Genomic DNA, 15,196 nt, shown 5'->3' with positions numbered 1-15,196 from the left:
ATGAGCTTATCTGTCACTCGCACACTAAACAGGCCTAAGCAAAATGAAAACAAAAAAGACCATAGACCACACCGTGTCCATGACTACTTGTATGGTGAGTACGTAAATAAAAATGTAAGCTAATGTCACTTAGCTTATAATTGTAGCTAAAACAAAATATGATGCAGCTGTGTTAACTTGGCAATTTGCTTTGTCTTCATGCCTCACAGATCCTGTGTACACAGTGTCAGGAGAAGTGGACCATGCCAAGTCCAGACTCAAGGCCCATGCTTCTATGGGCAGGGTGGTAGGTTAAGGTTTGTTTTTATACACTCATATATAGGGCCTACAGATCTGTCTGTCTGTGAGAATTTTGGCATTAATTAATTAATTAATTCAGTTAATTTTTAATTAATTAACTCATTTTTACCTTCAATTTCCTAAACATCACACCTTCGTCTTCAATGTTTGTGTTTACACAAACCCTCAAAGCTGGACATAGGAGCGCTCCTCAACAACCATAAAACAACAACATGCACACTCTCCCAGACAGCCTACTAGTATTGAAGAAGTATTCAATACTAAGTAGCCTAGTTAGTGTTGAGTATTGAAGACTGCAGAGTGTAACAACAGCTAGTTTCTTTCAACTCAAATGAGCAAGATAGCACCCCATAGCATAGCAGCAGACAACATGGGCACAATCAGTGAAAATCCATTCAGCAAAAATGACAATTTAATTATTACCTTTGATGTCTTCAATCATGTAGTAATCCATAATCATGGGCGGACGCTGTTGTGGAGTTGCCCAGTAGGCCTATAGCTGAAGTCCTCAGGATACAATTGTTGTACAGTATTGGCTAGCTCCTCTAGGGACTACTGACTGCCTTTCTTTCCAAAAACTTTGCAATAGACGTTTGACCTTGTGAGGCTAACATTTAGGATACTCTCAGAGAGGCTTCTCATTATTAATATTTAAGCATAAACAAAGACACAAGTTTCTGGTGTGAAGAAAAACAAATCTGCCCCATTCAAAACAAGCACATGATGACAGGCATCAGGCAGGCATGACCAATCAATCTATGCAGGTACAGATGGACAAACTAGGGCAGGCAGTGCCGGTGGCTACGGATCCAAATATGAAAAGATGAATAATAATACACCCACTGCCATATTTTGCAAAATTGAATGCAGTGATTGAATTCACATTATGTTATGCAATGACGCAACTGTCATCATATGATTTTATTTATTTATATGTTTTTGTGGCTGGGCCCAGTTCAGACATAGGTGGGCCTTGGCCCAGTTCAGACATAGGTGGGCCTATAGGCCCAGGTAGGACCACCCGTGGATACGCCCCTGATCTGGGTCCTTCATGACCATACTTAGCATTTGATTTTGATGTGAAACTCCATTCACTGACACCTTCTCTCTCTCTCTGCCTTCAGAGGAAAGTGCCAGAGTTTAGCTCTATGTTCAGTCATCTGCCACACCACCCACGGTATACCCTTAGACTGGAGACCACAGACCCAGTGCCCGCCTTCATAGACAGGCGCTGGCGCGGTCACGTGGAGCAACGCAAGGAGGCACTGCGGCATCTGGCTGGGTAAGAGAGAGAGAGAGAGACACACACACACACACACACACACACACTATGAAAAACCTTCACCATTGTCCTAACAATTATAATGCCCCCCGGGAAAGCATCCATGTCATTTATTGATTTTTATCTTTTTCCGTTGGCTTCAAAAGTAACACATGTGCAAGCTCGACATGCTGTGAGCTTGTACGTCTAGCTGTTTTAGAACATTTTAGAACAATCTTGAACTGCCTCAGTGTGGCAAATACCCCAAACAACCACATACCGTATTCATTACTCTGCTTTTTTTGGTGTCTTTGACTGTCCCTTCTCTAGAGTGGGCGTTCAGTCATCGCTCGGAGCAGAGGAGTACCATGTGACTGGAGCTGATGGCTGGAAATTCTATAAACGGTTTGATTGGCCTGCACTGTGAATTTAGCTGAGAGGAGGCATTCCAATGACTTGTATACACGCCTTTGCATTGCAATCTGGAATGACTCAGTTATTGAAGTTACTTGCCCTTTAGCCTTTGTTATTGTTATCTCCTTATATGCTCAGATTTTGTATGTCATCCCCCTTTGTTTCAGTCCTCTGAGTCCCTTTGCCCAGCAAGTCCCCCCTGATGTGATCTTTGCTTTGGAAAAGTGAGTTAAAAACTGGTAAGGTGGTTGCACACTGGACGCGTTTTTCGGAAAACAGACGGAAAGAAACGCTGCTAAAAATCCGAAAACGCGTCCAGTGGTGACATGTAATTAATCCCCAGAGCTTAAATTCGCAATGTCACCAACACAGAACATTACATCTGACTGTTATTTCTATAATACATTTACAACAGTAGAACTGTCAAAAACTGTAGAAATGAAAATGCCCCCCTTTCTCTTACCAGAGGAAACTTTTCTGTCCCCACTGGTGGGAAGGTGGAAGAGCAAAAGCCTGGCCCGTTCCAGCGCACCGTGGGAGTCCAAACAGACTACAGGGACAGTGAAGTACAGACGGACCCCTACAGCCCCGAGTATGTGGTCCGGCCTGGGACGACCCCGTCTGAGCTGCTGCTGCTGGCAACACTGAGTTGGGGTAAAAAACAAGGGCAACACTTATTATTGACCATAATCACATTCTGCTCTGATGTCACACTTATTATATAGTCTCCCCCTGGAGACTATAATAAAATATTTGACCTTCTGTAGCAAAAGGAAGCGTAGCGTGAAACTAGCGTTAGTAGATTAGGCTGCTCGTACCTTTGAGCTGCCTCTGTCTCCTACAGAAAACAGTGCTATTTTCAGCATGCACCCAAGTGTAAAATTACTTATACTGGATCTCTTGTCCACTAGCCCCCTTCCTAGCATTTGAGTCTAGTTTTTAGCTGTTGACGAAATTGTCAATACATTTAGTCTTAGTCACCATAGCTTAGCTTTCATTTAGTTTTCGTCAGTGGAAAAAGGTAGTCGACGGAACATTTTTCGTCTTAGTTTTAGTCGACAAAAACAACACTGCAGTACAACACGACCCTGCCCTGTCATGGTCCCTCTTCCACACTCTGACCCTGTCCTCTCTCTTCTCCATGGTGTGATCACGCCACCCAGGTCGTGGTCTGCCCGTAGGCCTGGCGGAGGTTGAACTGATAGAGCGGGCACGTGCCAAGCGTGCATGGGAGGCGACCCTGCCTCCTCTGAGTGACCTGAGCCAGCTGGACAAGCGGAGACGCATGATGGAGGAGATGGAGGTCGACGAGTGGGCCTTCAGAGAGAGCGAAATACACAAGTCAGTCACATCTGTGCTGCTGTGTTGTGTTGTAAAAAGAAAATGTGGTTTAGACAGGAAACACTCACGTCAAAGTAGATTCACCATTTCTGTTGCTGTCAGGAGGAAACCTCGTAACTCCATTTTGAGGTTTTTGAGGGTTTCTTTTGGCCATAAATCAGTGCTATTGAATGTGTGATGTTTCGGAAATATTGAACCAATGGAAAGTAGTAAAAAGTGCTTTGGACAAAACCTCCATTGGACCCTCAAAATGTCTGCTAAAGCAACTAACTCCACCACCTCTCCCCCTCTCATGGAAGTAATTGACAATATATAAGGTTACAACACCAACTTTGATGAGGCTGTATTGCTTCGTTTTAAATATATAAGCTTTTCTTAATTTCCTGAAAAATGTATATTTTTCATTTCCTGAAAAATGAACATTTTGGAGTTATGAGGTTTCCTCCTGACAGCAGAGATGTATTGCAACAAATGGAATACAGTTAAACCTGCCGTTAAAGGCTCCACGCTCTGGGAGATCTTTTCAGAATTTTGTCGAAGCAGCATGCTAAGCAAACATCCGAGAGCATTTTGGCCCAATGGCTAATTTGTCCCTGCCCCCATGGGTATACAAGAACAGCACATATCAAGACCGTTAATGAGATTAACTTGAATCGTGCAAACTTGAAGCATACAACTTGAATGCATTTTCACGTTAAAGCCATGAATCAGATTAGAGCTATATGTCAACATTGAATTCTAGTTTACTTTATCAATATTTAATTCTAGTTTACTTGGAGCCATGCACACGCAAATTCCAGTTAAACATTCAGTTTACACGTTAGAGCAATATGTCGACATTAATATTTAGCTTGAATCAGCAGACATATTTGAGCTGGTATAAATATAAATAAGTATATTTGAGCCTATGCCAGAGTTGAGATCAAAAGGTGGAGGCCGGGGTGGAGGAGGCAAGCTTTGACAACAGACCCTGTGATCGAAGAAGCAGCTGTAGTGAGAGAGAAAAAACGCCCCCCTTCCCCTGCTAAGAGCATGAGCTCTGATTGGAGTATGAATGAGTGACGTAATGATCAGCTGAGATGTGAACGAGTATAGAAACTGATTGACAGCTGATTACAGCTTTAGGCATGATGTGAGTCATTGTATTGTATAAACTAACACTGTGCTTCATTTATATACAATACTTTGGAAAAGGCACTAATGTCATCCACCTCCTGTACCTATCTCTCCCCCCCCCCCCCCCCCCCCCACACACACACACACACACACACACGCAGGCTCAAAGAGGCCCGTCTCACTGTGCTGGGGGACCTCCTGAGACGAAGACAAGAAGCCCAGCACGAGGACATGGCGGAGAGACTAAAGCTGAAACATTCCCAGCTTGAGAGAGACAAGGAGACGAGGCTGAACAAGATTCACACTGACTACATAAGAGGTATAAGACACCGGTTCCCAAACTTTTTCATGTCAAGTACCCCCCAAATTGACACTATAATTAGGCTGCAGACCCCCATTTGAAAAGATATGCAAGGGACCCCCCCCCCCGTAAGAGAAGAGTTGTACGGCTCTAGCAGTGATTCTCAACCAGTTTAATTTCAGGGACCACCCGGTTTTACATTCTTTTAGGCTACGGAACCCCCATTTAATGGCATTTCTATCTCTGGGACCCCAATTTATATTGTAAAATCAATGTTAATTTAACTCTGAGAGTGTACAAATTCCATTTTGTACACTCTCAGAGCTACAGACCCATAAGGGTCCATTTGTTTCCAAACTATCATTTAGCTGGGTACCCCCTGGAACTCCCTCAAGGACCCCTGGGGTTTTCAAACTATTTTCATGTCAAGGACCCCAGAAATTATATGTAATCGGCCACCGACCCCCATCCAAGATTTGAGTTAAAAACGTGCGCTCTGAAAGAATATATATTCAACGATTTGCCCCACATTTTCAAGATTTTTCAAAAGAATTGCAGATCTACAGGCTCGTAGTGCCGCGCTATGAGCTTGTAGATCTGCTATTTTTCAATAGCTATAGCATAATGCTTATAAAACACCAAAAGGGGATGAGTGTGAGATGAGTGATGTCTTTCCCATCTCACTCTTTCCCATACAACCTCTACTGTACGTACTGTAGCACTGAGGAAGCTGGAGGACAAGAGGAGGAATGTGGAAGGGACGCTGGAACGGCGCGACATTGTCAAAGACTACGCTGACTACTCGTCCGTGACGTACGCTCCTTTGACTCGCAATGGAGGTTTCCCAGACCAGAGCACCCAAAACACTGAGGTCAAAAGCCGCTTCCTCGACACTCATCAAGGTTTGACTATGAAATGCTTGTGGGCAGTGTTGATGTTGGCAGCAGATTTTGATTTTAGTTTTAGTCAAGTCTTCTGAATAGTTTATTTAGTTTTAGTCACATTTTAGTCACCTGGAATGCCTTAGTACTAGTGTTAGTCGACTAAATCTACAATTGTTTCTTGTCGACAAAAACATATTTTGGCGGGCCTTGATGCCGTCGTAATGGATCATTTTACACTTGTTGAAAATAGCCGATCTACATGCTCACAACGCCTCGCAGCTTGTAGATCTGCTATTTTCAGCATGCAACCAAGTGTAAAATGACTTATACTGGATCTCTTGTCCACTAGTCCCTTCCTAACATTTTAGTCTAGCTTCTGTTGACGAAATTGTCAATATATTTAGCTTAGTTTTAGTCATCATAGCTTAGTTTCCATTTAGTTTCCATTTAGTTTTCGTCCGTCAAAAAAGGTAGTCGACGAACATTTTTCGTCTTAGTTTTAGTCGACAAAAACACTGCTTGTGGGCAAATACTGTACAACAAGTCTTTTAACTGATTTGTATCAGAAACGTTATTGGTAGCCTTAATGTGCTGAGATTGAACCCTGTAGGATTGCTGGAGTTGGAGGCAGGACTCCCCACCTCTGTCCTGGAGCCATGCGTGAAGGCACCCACACCCAGGGTCAGCCAGGGCTTCACCAAGCGCTCCGACCGCAGAGACATGGATCTAATGAAGACCTACCAGGTATTTTACAGAGGCTCACATTGAAGCTATATTTCTTTATATATTCATTGTGAATAAAACGCTATTTGATTTATAGAGTTATACAATACACAACTAGTATCAGCTGTGGTTGGATGTGGTCTCAGGACAGAAATGTTGTGGCTGTTAGGAGGACATCTATTGGTTAACAAGAGGTATTGCATAAAACTATACACCAAATGCCCAAACAGGAACTCCAGTTAGACCAGCTCAATAGTAGGCATTTCAGCACTTTTGTGTAGTAGGGTTTGTAAATCTGTGTTGGACATGAATGCTGCTTATTAAGGCACACAACCATGATTTTCAACATTATCATGGAATATCTATGAAAATGGAAACCACCATTACTTTAGCCACCACCCTCAGTGACACATTCACATTGTTAGCCGTGTACATGAGAATATTGTGATATTGTCTTCAGAAAATACCTGCCCCTACAGTTACCAAGGCTACACAGTGACCAAACCATGTTAATCCAAAGCCAAAGCTTATTTTCCATCCACCAGCTGTCTAAAAACCCGGAAGAGACGCCGGCAGACAGTGGAAAACGGCCGCGCCCGTCTGCCCAAGTGTGGAAACACTGTCAACGAGGCTGGTGACATAGCCAGCTTTATAATCCCCAGCAGGGTCCACCTAGTAGCCAACCACTCACATTCAGACACTACTCAGTCACCACTCACACAAACTAGTAGACTAGTCGCGTCACGAAGATGCCAAATGCCGCGGCAGGAGCTGGTGGATGGAAATGAAGCTCCGCCCACGCTGCAGCTTGCAGTGTCGTCCAGAAAACCGGAAATGCTTTCCCCCCGCGTCAAGTTGCAGCGTGGGTGGAGCTTCATTTCCATCCGCCATCTGTCTAAAAAATGTCTTCCTGCCGCCCGTGGCAAGAAGCATCTTTGTGACTCGACTGGGAGGTCGGGGGTTCAATGCCCGGTGCCGGGTAATACCAAAGACTGTAAAAATGGGACCCAATGCCTCCCTGCATCAATGGGTTGGATTGGGGGTCAAATCAACTAATGATTCCCGAGCGCGGCGCACGCTGCGGCTCACCGCTCCAAGAGATGGGTCAAATGGGGAGAACAAATTTCACTGCGGTAACGCGTGTGACTAATCGACGTAATCGTATGACTTTGACTTTGAGCAAGTGTGCATGTGTGCAAGGCCAAAATACTGCTCCTTAGACGATCTCCCCTTTCCATCCACAGGCTCTGAAGGAAGATAAGGAGAGGGTGGTGCAAAAGAAGCCTCTCCGTTTCCTCGTCAAGAAAGACAAGCCAGTTCCCCGTCCGCTCACGCCGAGGGTGGACGAGCCCCCGGAGGTCAGCCCGCCTGTCTGATATTTCACCAGTGGTGGAAAAACGTACTCAATTGTTGTACTTAAGTAAAAGTACCATTACTACAATTTAGAGCTACTTCGTTACAAGTAAAAGTATGGAATTGAAAATGTATTTGAGTAAAGGTCCAAAAGTATCGGCATCAAAATGTACTTAAAGTATTAAAAGTAGAAGTACTCATTGTGCAGAATGTGCCATTTCAATTTCACAAGTTCAAAATGTGTACAAAATAGCCGAAAAATCTCCAAAGTAACTAGTAACTAAGGTTTTCAAATAATTGTAGTGGAGTAGTAGTATTGGAAATTGGAAATACTCAAGTAAAGTACAAATACCTCAAGTATATACCTCTTAAGTACAGTACTTAGTTACCTAAGTTACCACCAATGTATTTCACATGGTGGCTTGCTGTTACTGACTGCTGATGTCCCGTAGTAGCCTGTGGCCACAGATCTGTTCTGTTATTGTATGTATTAGAACAGTCTGCTGATGTCCTGTAGTAGCAGCCTGTGGCCACAGATCTGTTCTGTTCATGCATGTATTAGAACAGTCTGCTGATGTCCTGTAGTAGCAGCCTGTGGCCACAGATCTGTTCTGTTCATGCATGTATTAGAACAGTCTGCTAATGTCCTGTAGTAGGCGCCTGTGGCCACAGATCTGTTCTGTTCATGCATGTATTAGAACAGTCTGCTGATGTCCTGTAGTAGCAGCCTGTGGCCACAGATCTGTTCTGTTCATGCATGTATTAGAACAGTCTGCTGATGTCCTGTAGTAGGCGCCTGTGGCCACAGATCTGTTCTGTTCATGCATGTATTAGAACAGTCATGTTGATTTCTCCTCCACCAGGGGGACGAGGAGAGAGAGCTGGCGGTCATTCACTTGCAGAAACTACTGAGAGGAAGGAGCATTCAGAAGCAGGTGTGTGTGTGTGTGTGTGTGTGTGTGTGTGTGTGTGTGTGTGTGTGTGTGTGTGTGTGTGTGTGTGTGTGTGTGTGTGTGTGTGTGTGTGTGTGTGTGTGTGTGTGTGTGTGTGTGTGTGTGTGTGCACACGTACCATATTCACATGGTGGCTATTTAATTCATGAAATGCGTTTCCGGTGGCATTTCTTCCCAACCCGCAAATATGATGTTGAGAGCAAAATGGCCGCTGTGTGAATATTGTCAATAAGGTAAGGCATAAGTGGTTAAGTACTGGATTTTACTTTGTGTGTGTGTGTGTCTGTCTGTGTGCCAGATGTTTGAGGGCAAGGAGAAGCACCTGGAGCTGATCCGAGAGGTGAGGAGCACCCACGCCCTGCAGAGGGAGGAGCAGGAGCTCCTCAGGGCCGACGTGGAGCTCACACAGGCCCAGCACAACCAGAGGGACCAGCGCGCACACAAGGTATGGAGACACAATGATAATGATATGGAGACACAATGACCATGACCATGATATGGAGACACAATGATAATGATATGGAGACACAATGACCATGATATGGAGACACAATGACCATGATATGGAGACACAATGATAATGATATGGAGACACAATGACCATGACCATGATATGGAGACACAATGACCATGATATGGAGACACAATGATAATGATATGGAGACACAATGACCATGACCATGATATGGAGACACAATGACCATGATATGGAGACACAATGACCATGATATGGAGACACAATGACCATGATATGGAGACACAATGATAATGAACATGTTTATGGAGACACAATGACCATGATATGGAGACACAATGACCATGATATGGAGACACAATGATAATGATATGGAGACACAATGATCATGATATGGAGACACAATGATCATGATATGGAGACACAATGATAATGAACATGTTTATGGAGACACAATGACCATGATATGGAGACACAATGATAATGACCATGACATGGAGACACAATGATAATGAACATGTTTATGGAGACACAATGACCATGATATGGAGACACAATGATAATGACCATGACATGGAGACACAATGATAATGAACATGTTTATGGAGACACAATGATAATGACCATGATATGGAGACACAATGATAATGAACATGTTTATGTAGACACAATGACAATGAACATGTTTATGGAGACACAATGATAAATTAACATGTTTATGGAGACACAATGACAATGAACATGTTTATGGAGACACAATGGTAATGAACATGTTTATGGAGACACAATGACAATGAACATGTTTATGGAGACACAATGATAAATGAACATGTTTATGGAGACACAATGACAATGAACATGTTTATGGAGACACAATGGTAATGAACATGTTTATGGAGACACAATGGCACTGGCCATGACACTAAGCGGTGAGCCTCATCTCGTCGTCCTGCCCTGCAGCTTGCCGCGGAGGAGGCGTGCCAGGCCGGTGTGGTGGGGGCGGAGCTGGCGGACATGTTGGACAGCCTGTCCAAGGAGCTGGTCCGCCTGCAGGACGAGCGCCGGCTCCACGCCATGACGCTGCTGGCGGAGAGGGAGCGCCGCGCGCGCGAGGCCGAGGAGAGCGGGAGGAGGCAGGTGGAAGAGCGCCGACGCAGAGAGGAAGACGAGATCTTCAGACAGGTGTGTGTGTGTGCGTGCGTGCAATCATGAACATGCACAATTGCTACTTTATACAGTCACACACAGTGACTCAGGAGGTATAGAGTGGTTCCCGGTTCAATCCCCAACTCTTCCTTTTTTTAATTTTTTATTAATATTTTTATCCCACAATTTTGTAACCCATTTTTCACCCCTGTGCCAATTATCCCCAACTCTTCCTGACTTGGTGTCAAAGTGTCCTTGAGCAAGACTAGGGTCTACTGTATATCTTGCGCCACCCCTTAGTACCCCTAAACTTATTTTTTACCTGATATACCCGAATTGTCCCGAACATAAAACGACTCTGATTATAAGACGACCACCATTTTTCAAAGACTAATTTGTGGAAAAACATTGAATGTCTTGAATTGAATAGTCTAGTCCCCGATTATAATACGACCCCGATTTTAGGATTTATATTCAGGCCAATAGCGTGTCGCAGTTCCGCCCCCTACCAGGGCCCAGGAAATGATTCCTCGTTCATTTTCCTCGTAGACATTTCAAAAAGTATTTATTTAAAGACCTTTTAACCTCGTACAAAGCCAACTCGAGTTGTGACAAATCATGACAACAAACACAATTCTTCAGGCCGAACAAATAATTAGAAAGAAAAAGAAAACGCCAGGTTACAACACTTTTTGTTGTTGTTGTTCTTCTTTGTAATTATTAGTTTGGTCCAAAATATTGTGTTTGTTGTCATGATTTGTCAGGACTCGAGTTGGCTTTGTACGACGCTTATAAGGTCTTCTTTTTTAAATGTCTATGGGAAAAATGCATTGGGAATTATTTCCTGGGCCTGGCGTCGTCATGAAAGGGGGCGGGACTGCGACGCTCTGGGGTAGTTCAAATAGTCGATCTACAAAATAGTAGATACAAAATAGTAAAAATAAGTTTAGGGATAAGGCAAGGGGGCAAGACATTGACCAACCTGACCAACTGCCTCCTATGAGGGTGGTTCCTTGCATGGTTGCATTGGTCCACCGTTGGTTTGTGAATGGAAGCAGTTGCTTTTTTTAAACAATATTTACCACAGTTGTGGTATGACAACAGATCTTCGCATCACTTTTCCCCCTCCCCACAAACCAGTGTTGATTTCGTCGACTAAAACTAAGACGAAAAATGTTCGTCGACTACCTTTTTTCACTGACGAAAACGGATGGAAAATGGAAACTACATGAATACTAAGCTATGATGACTAAAACTAAAATATACTGACAATTTCTTGTTTTCAAACAAGACTAAAATGTTAGGAAAGGACTAGTATATCCAGTATAAGTCATTTTACATTTGGTTGCATGCTGAAAATAGCCGATCTACAAGCTCACAACGTGTCGCAGCGTGAGTGTAAAAACAGTCATTACGATGGCATCAAAGGCAGCGCGCCAAAATACATTTAGTCGACTAAATCAACTGTACATTTAGTCGACTAACATCTTAGATTTAGTCGACTAAAACTGAAACATTCCAGGTGACTAAAATTGACTGACTGAAACTAAATGAAAACTATTTAAGAGACTCTGAACCAAAACTAAAATCTAAATTTGCTGGCAAAAAAAAAAAACGACACTGACACAAACGCCTTCCCTGCAGGTGGTGAAGGTGCACCAGGATACCGTGGACATGTATCTGGAGGACGTCGTCTTGGACGCCATGGAGCGAACGGCCGACGAGCAGGCCAGAGAGGAGGTCCGCAGGATGGCCAGAGAGGTCAACGACGTCGCATATGCCATGGAGGAAAGGTATAGACAAGAACACGCTGCATGGTGCTTTTACCGTATTATACACCCTGTCCAGGTCTCATCCAGCAAATGTCTAAAATTAGTAGTGAAATGTTAGTGTTTTTTTTTATGTCCAATGTATTTGTATTTAGTTCATATAACATAACTATAATTTGAAAAGGCATTTGAAATTTAAAAATGTTACTTTTCAGCATTACAATTCAAAAATTGAAAAAAATATTCTGGATTTCAATTCAAATATAGCAAAGAAATAGCCGATCTACAAGCTCAAAACGTGTCGCATTTGAGCTTGTAGATCGGCTATCTTTGCTCTGACCCTCAGTGACCTGTATGCAATGTGGCCCCTCTGGAGTGAGTGTGGGAATATAGTGGCCCTCTCCATCGTCAAAGTTGCCCACCCCTGATCTATTACATGTGTCTCTCTGTGGATCTGTCTCCCTTATGTCATCATCATTTTTGCCAGGTTCTTTCTTGTTAACACTTACATAATAATAATAATAATAATACTGCTTTGCATTAAAAAGTAATAATTGAAAGAAAAAAAAAACACAACTGGATAATAAAGGTGGGCACAGAATCGACTCGTTGGAAGCAGGTGGATTTCTCATGAGACACAAACTCCTGCACTACATTTTGTATCCAATTATATACTGTATATGCGTATAGTTTATGCTCACAATTGTCTTGTGTGTGTGTGTGTGTGTGTGTGTGTGTGTGTGTGTGTGTGTGTGTGTGTGTGTGTGTGTGTGTGTGTGTGTGTGTGCGTGTGGTCGTGCGTGCGTGTACACGTGTTTGTGTGTTGCGTGTCTTACTCTTTACCAGCTGCAACAGCCTTCAGTCGGAAGAGATTGTGTCTGAGCTGGTGTATAGCTTCCTGATCCCAGAAATCCAGAAGATCACTGTCAGGCAAAGAGGTCTGCAGGGGAACATTTCTGCTTTCAAACTATTATCAAAACAGACAGAGCACAAACAATAAGTAATAAATACCATTACAGGACCACTTTTCACAACTTTTCAACCTATCTTCATATAATTAGTCCTCACTAATAATCATGATAAAATGGCACTGTGGGAAGGAGGATGACTGAGTTAAGCAGTCACACCTGGCCTGAGTCAAACTAGAACTGGACTCAGAGCTGGGTGTGGCTGCGCACCTGTTGTGCATGGACTTGATTAAGGCACAGCAGGATAAATCAGTCGTCCTCCTTCCCACAGGCACCAGTCCAATAAAAATCAAAAAAAAATTGTTAAAAAAAAATCATATTTAAAAAAAGAAATGACGATGATTTCTGAACCCACAGCCTGACTAGAAAAAAATTGTGACATGATATCATGATTATTAGTGAGGACCTATTATATGAAGATAGGTTGAAAAGTGGTGAACCCATGTTTCTATTATGTCAGTGGTTCTCAAACATTTTCATGTCAAGGACCCCCAAAAATATATGTATTTGGCCGCCGGCCACCATCTGAACATATGTTGTTCCAGGGACCCCCAGAAGCAAAGATTTGAGTTTAAAACATTCGCTCTGAAAGAATATATATTCAAAGATTTGCACCACATTTTCGTGATTTTTCAAAAATAGCAGATCTACAAGCTCGTAGATCTGCTATTTTTCAATAGCTAAAGTATAACACAATGGTTAAAACACCAAAAGGGGTTCCCGCCCAAAATGGGTTAAGCTGCGTGCGCATCTTTTCGTTTCTGGTCAAAACAAAGTTTTTCAACGGCCGGCAGGCCGGCGCTGTGATACTCGCGGTCAGGTTTTTTCTGCACCCAGCGAGAGATCAACAACCGGTCAAGACACCACACAACACCATCACTTCATCGTAACATCCGTTTACGGATATTTGGCTCTTCGAAAGGGGAAAAACCTTGGCAATGCGCAATAAATAAATGAATGAATCCCAGCAGGGATTGTGAAAAAAATCACATTGATAAGAAAAACCACAATGGTATATAAGTGAGTGAGCTGTGAGTTCTGCTTCTAACTGTTCTTTGTCACTCTCCTCCTGTAGTCCACCAGAGCCAGCGTCGACACTTACAGGCAGCGCGACACATCCTGCAGGTGGCAGGAGAGAGATCTGGGGATCTGCCGGGACAACTCGGAGCCCCAGAATGGAGCTGTCCTTCTGATAGGGCCTCCAGACAAGTCCTGGAGGAGATGATCGGCAATGTGCAGAGAAAGAGAGAAAGTGACAGAGAAGAGCATGAAGAATCATAGGTGAAGGCTAGATAGAATGTAAGAGCTTGTGGATCTGCTATCCCCCCCCCCCCCCCCCCCCCCCCCAGAATATGGGTGCTGGGGGTCAAGTCGTAAACTGGGGCCATGTATGGCTATCTATTTGAAAATGTTTCCGTTCCAAATTAAATGAAAAGTTTCACTGTCGTGGTGTTTAGGCGAGATATTTATGAATAACAATTGATCACATGTGCTGCAGTGCAGAATGTGAAAGGTGAAAGACAACTTTCATATCGGCAAATTACTCACCCAGTGCTGAAATGGAGGATGTATGGAAGAACACACAGTTTTGGCCCAAAGTCTTGTGTACAGTATATTCCTTATGTCCAGGCTGGTGTTGTGGTGTATATTTTACGCATTGGTACGTACGGTTTTGAGGCAGTTTGAGGGGGGCTCCCGACGGCCGGCCGTCGCTTCCTTCTCCCATCGCTGACGGGAGGCGTAAACGGCGGCCGGCTGTCGGGGGCCCCCTAGCGGGGGGCCCGTGGGTTGACAAAACCCACCAACCCTATGCAAATTACGCCTCTGAGTTGACTTAAAGGAGAAGTCCATGCTAGAAGGCTTTCTTACCTTTATTTGTAGTTGTTACGTCCCCACCAAAGAGGAACAGGTGTTATTTTGTGCAAAAGTGCATTATTGGCTATTTCCCCTAATATAAGCCCTCAATGGGGGTTGGGTTTTTGTGGTAATTCGCTTATTTCCATCGAAATAAGTAGTAAAGTGTGCCACTTGGGATACCATTTACATTATGAAGAGAGGATATAAATACAAATAAAATGATTTTTGAGCGATGGAAATAAGCAAATTAGCACCCCAATGCCCAATTCAATTAATTGAGGGATTATATTAGGGGTAATAGCCAATAAGGAGCTTTTGCACAAAATAACACCTGT

The 15,196-nt window shown here is 43.4% G+C and overlaps 1 protein-coding gene across 1 annotated transcript; it reads left to right on the top strand.

Annotated features, from left to right (window-relative positions):
• On the top strand, positions 1-14,285 carry cfap91 (cilia and flagella associated protein 91; the record flags this gene model as incomplete). Its single annotated transcript, XM_083776778.1, has 16 exons — positions 1-94; positions 210-286; positions 1,425-1,582; positions 2,143-2,199; positions 2,442-2,629; positions 3,139-3,316; positions 4,594-4,751; positions 5,453-5,635; positions 6,228-6,361; positions 7,585-7,698; positions 8,557-8,628; positions 8,945-9,091; positions 10,082-10,303; positions 11,912-12,060; positions 12,883-12,974; positions 14,080-14,285. 16 exons carry the CDS (start codon positions 1-3, stop codon positions 14,283-14,285), a joined length of 2,229 nt encoding a protein of 742 aa, XP_083632904.1.
• Positions 14,286-15,196: the final 911 nt, after the last annotated feature.

The sequence above is a fragment of the Protomyctophum parallelum genome (genome assembly GCF_964188405.1).
Source record: "Protomyctophum parallelum genome assembly, chromosome: 11".
In the NCBI taxonomy this organism is placed as follows: domain Eukaryota; kingdom Metazoa; phylum Chordata; class Actinopteri; order Myctophiformes; family Myctophidae; genus Protomyctophum; species Protomyctophum parallelum.
Note: the sequence above shows the minus strand (reverse complement) of the source record. Positions and strands in the feature narration are given on the sequence as shown.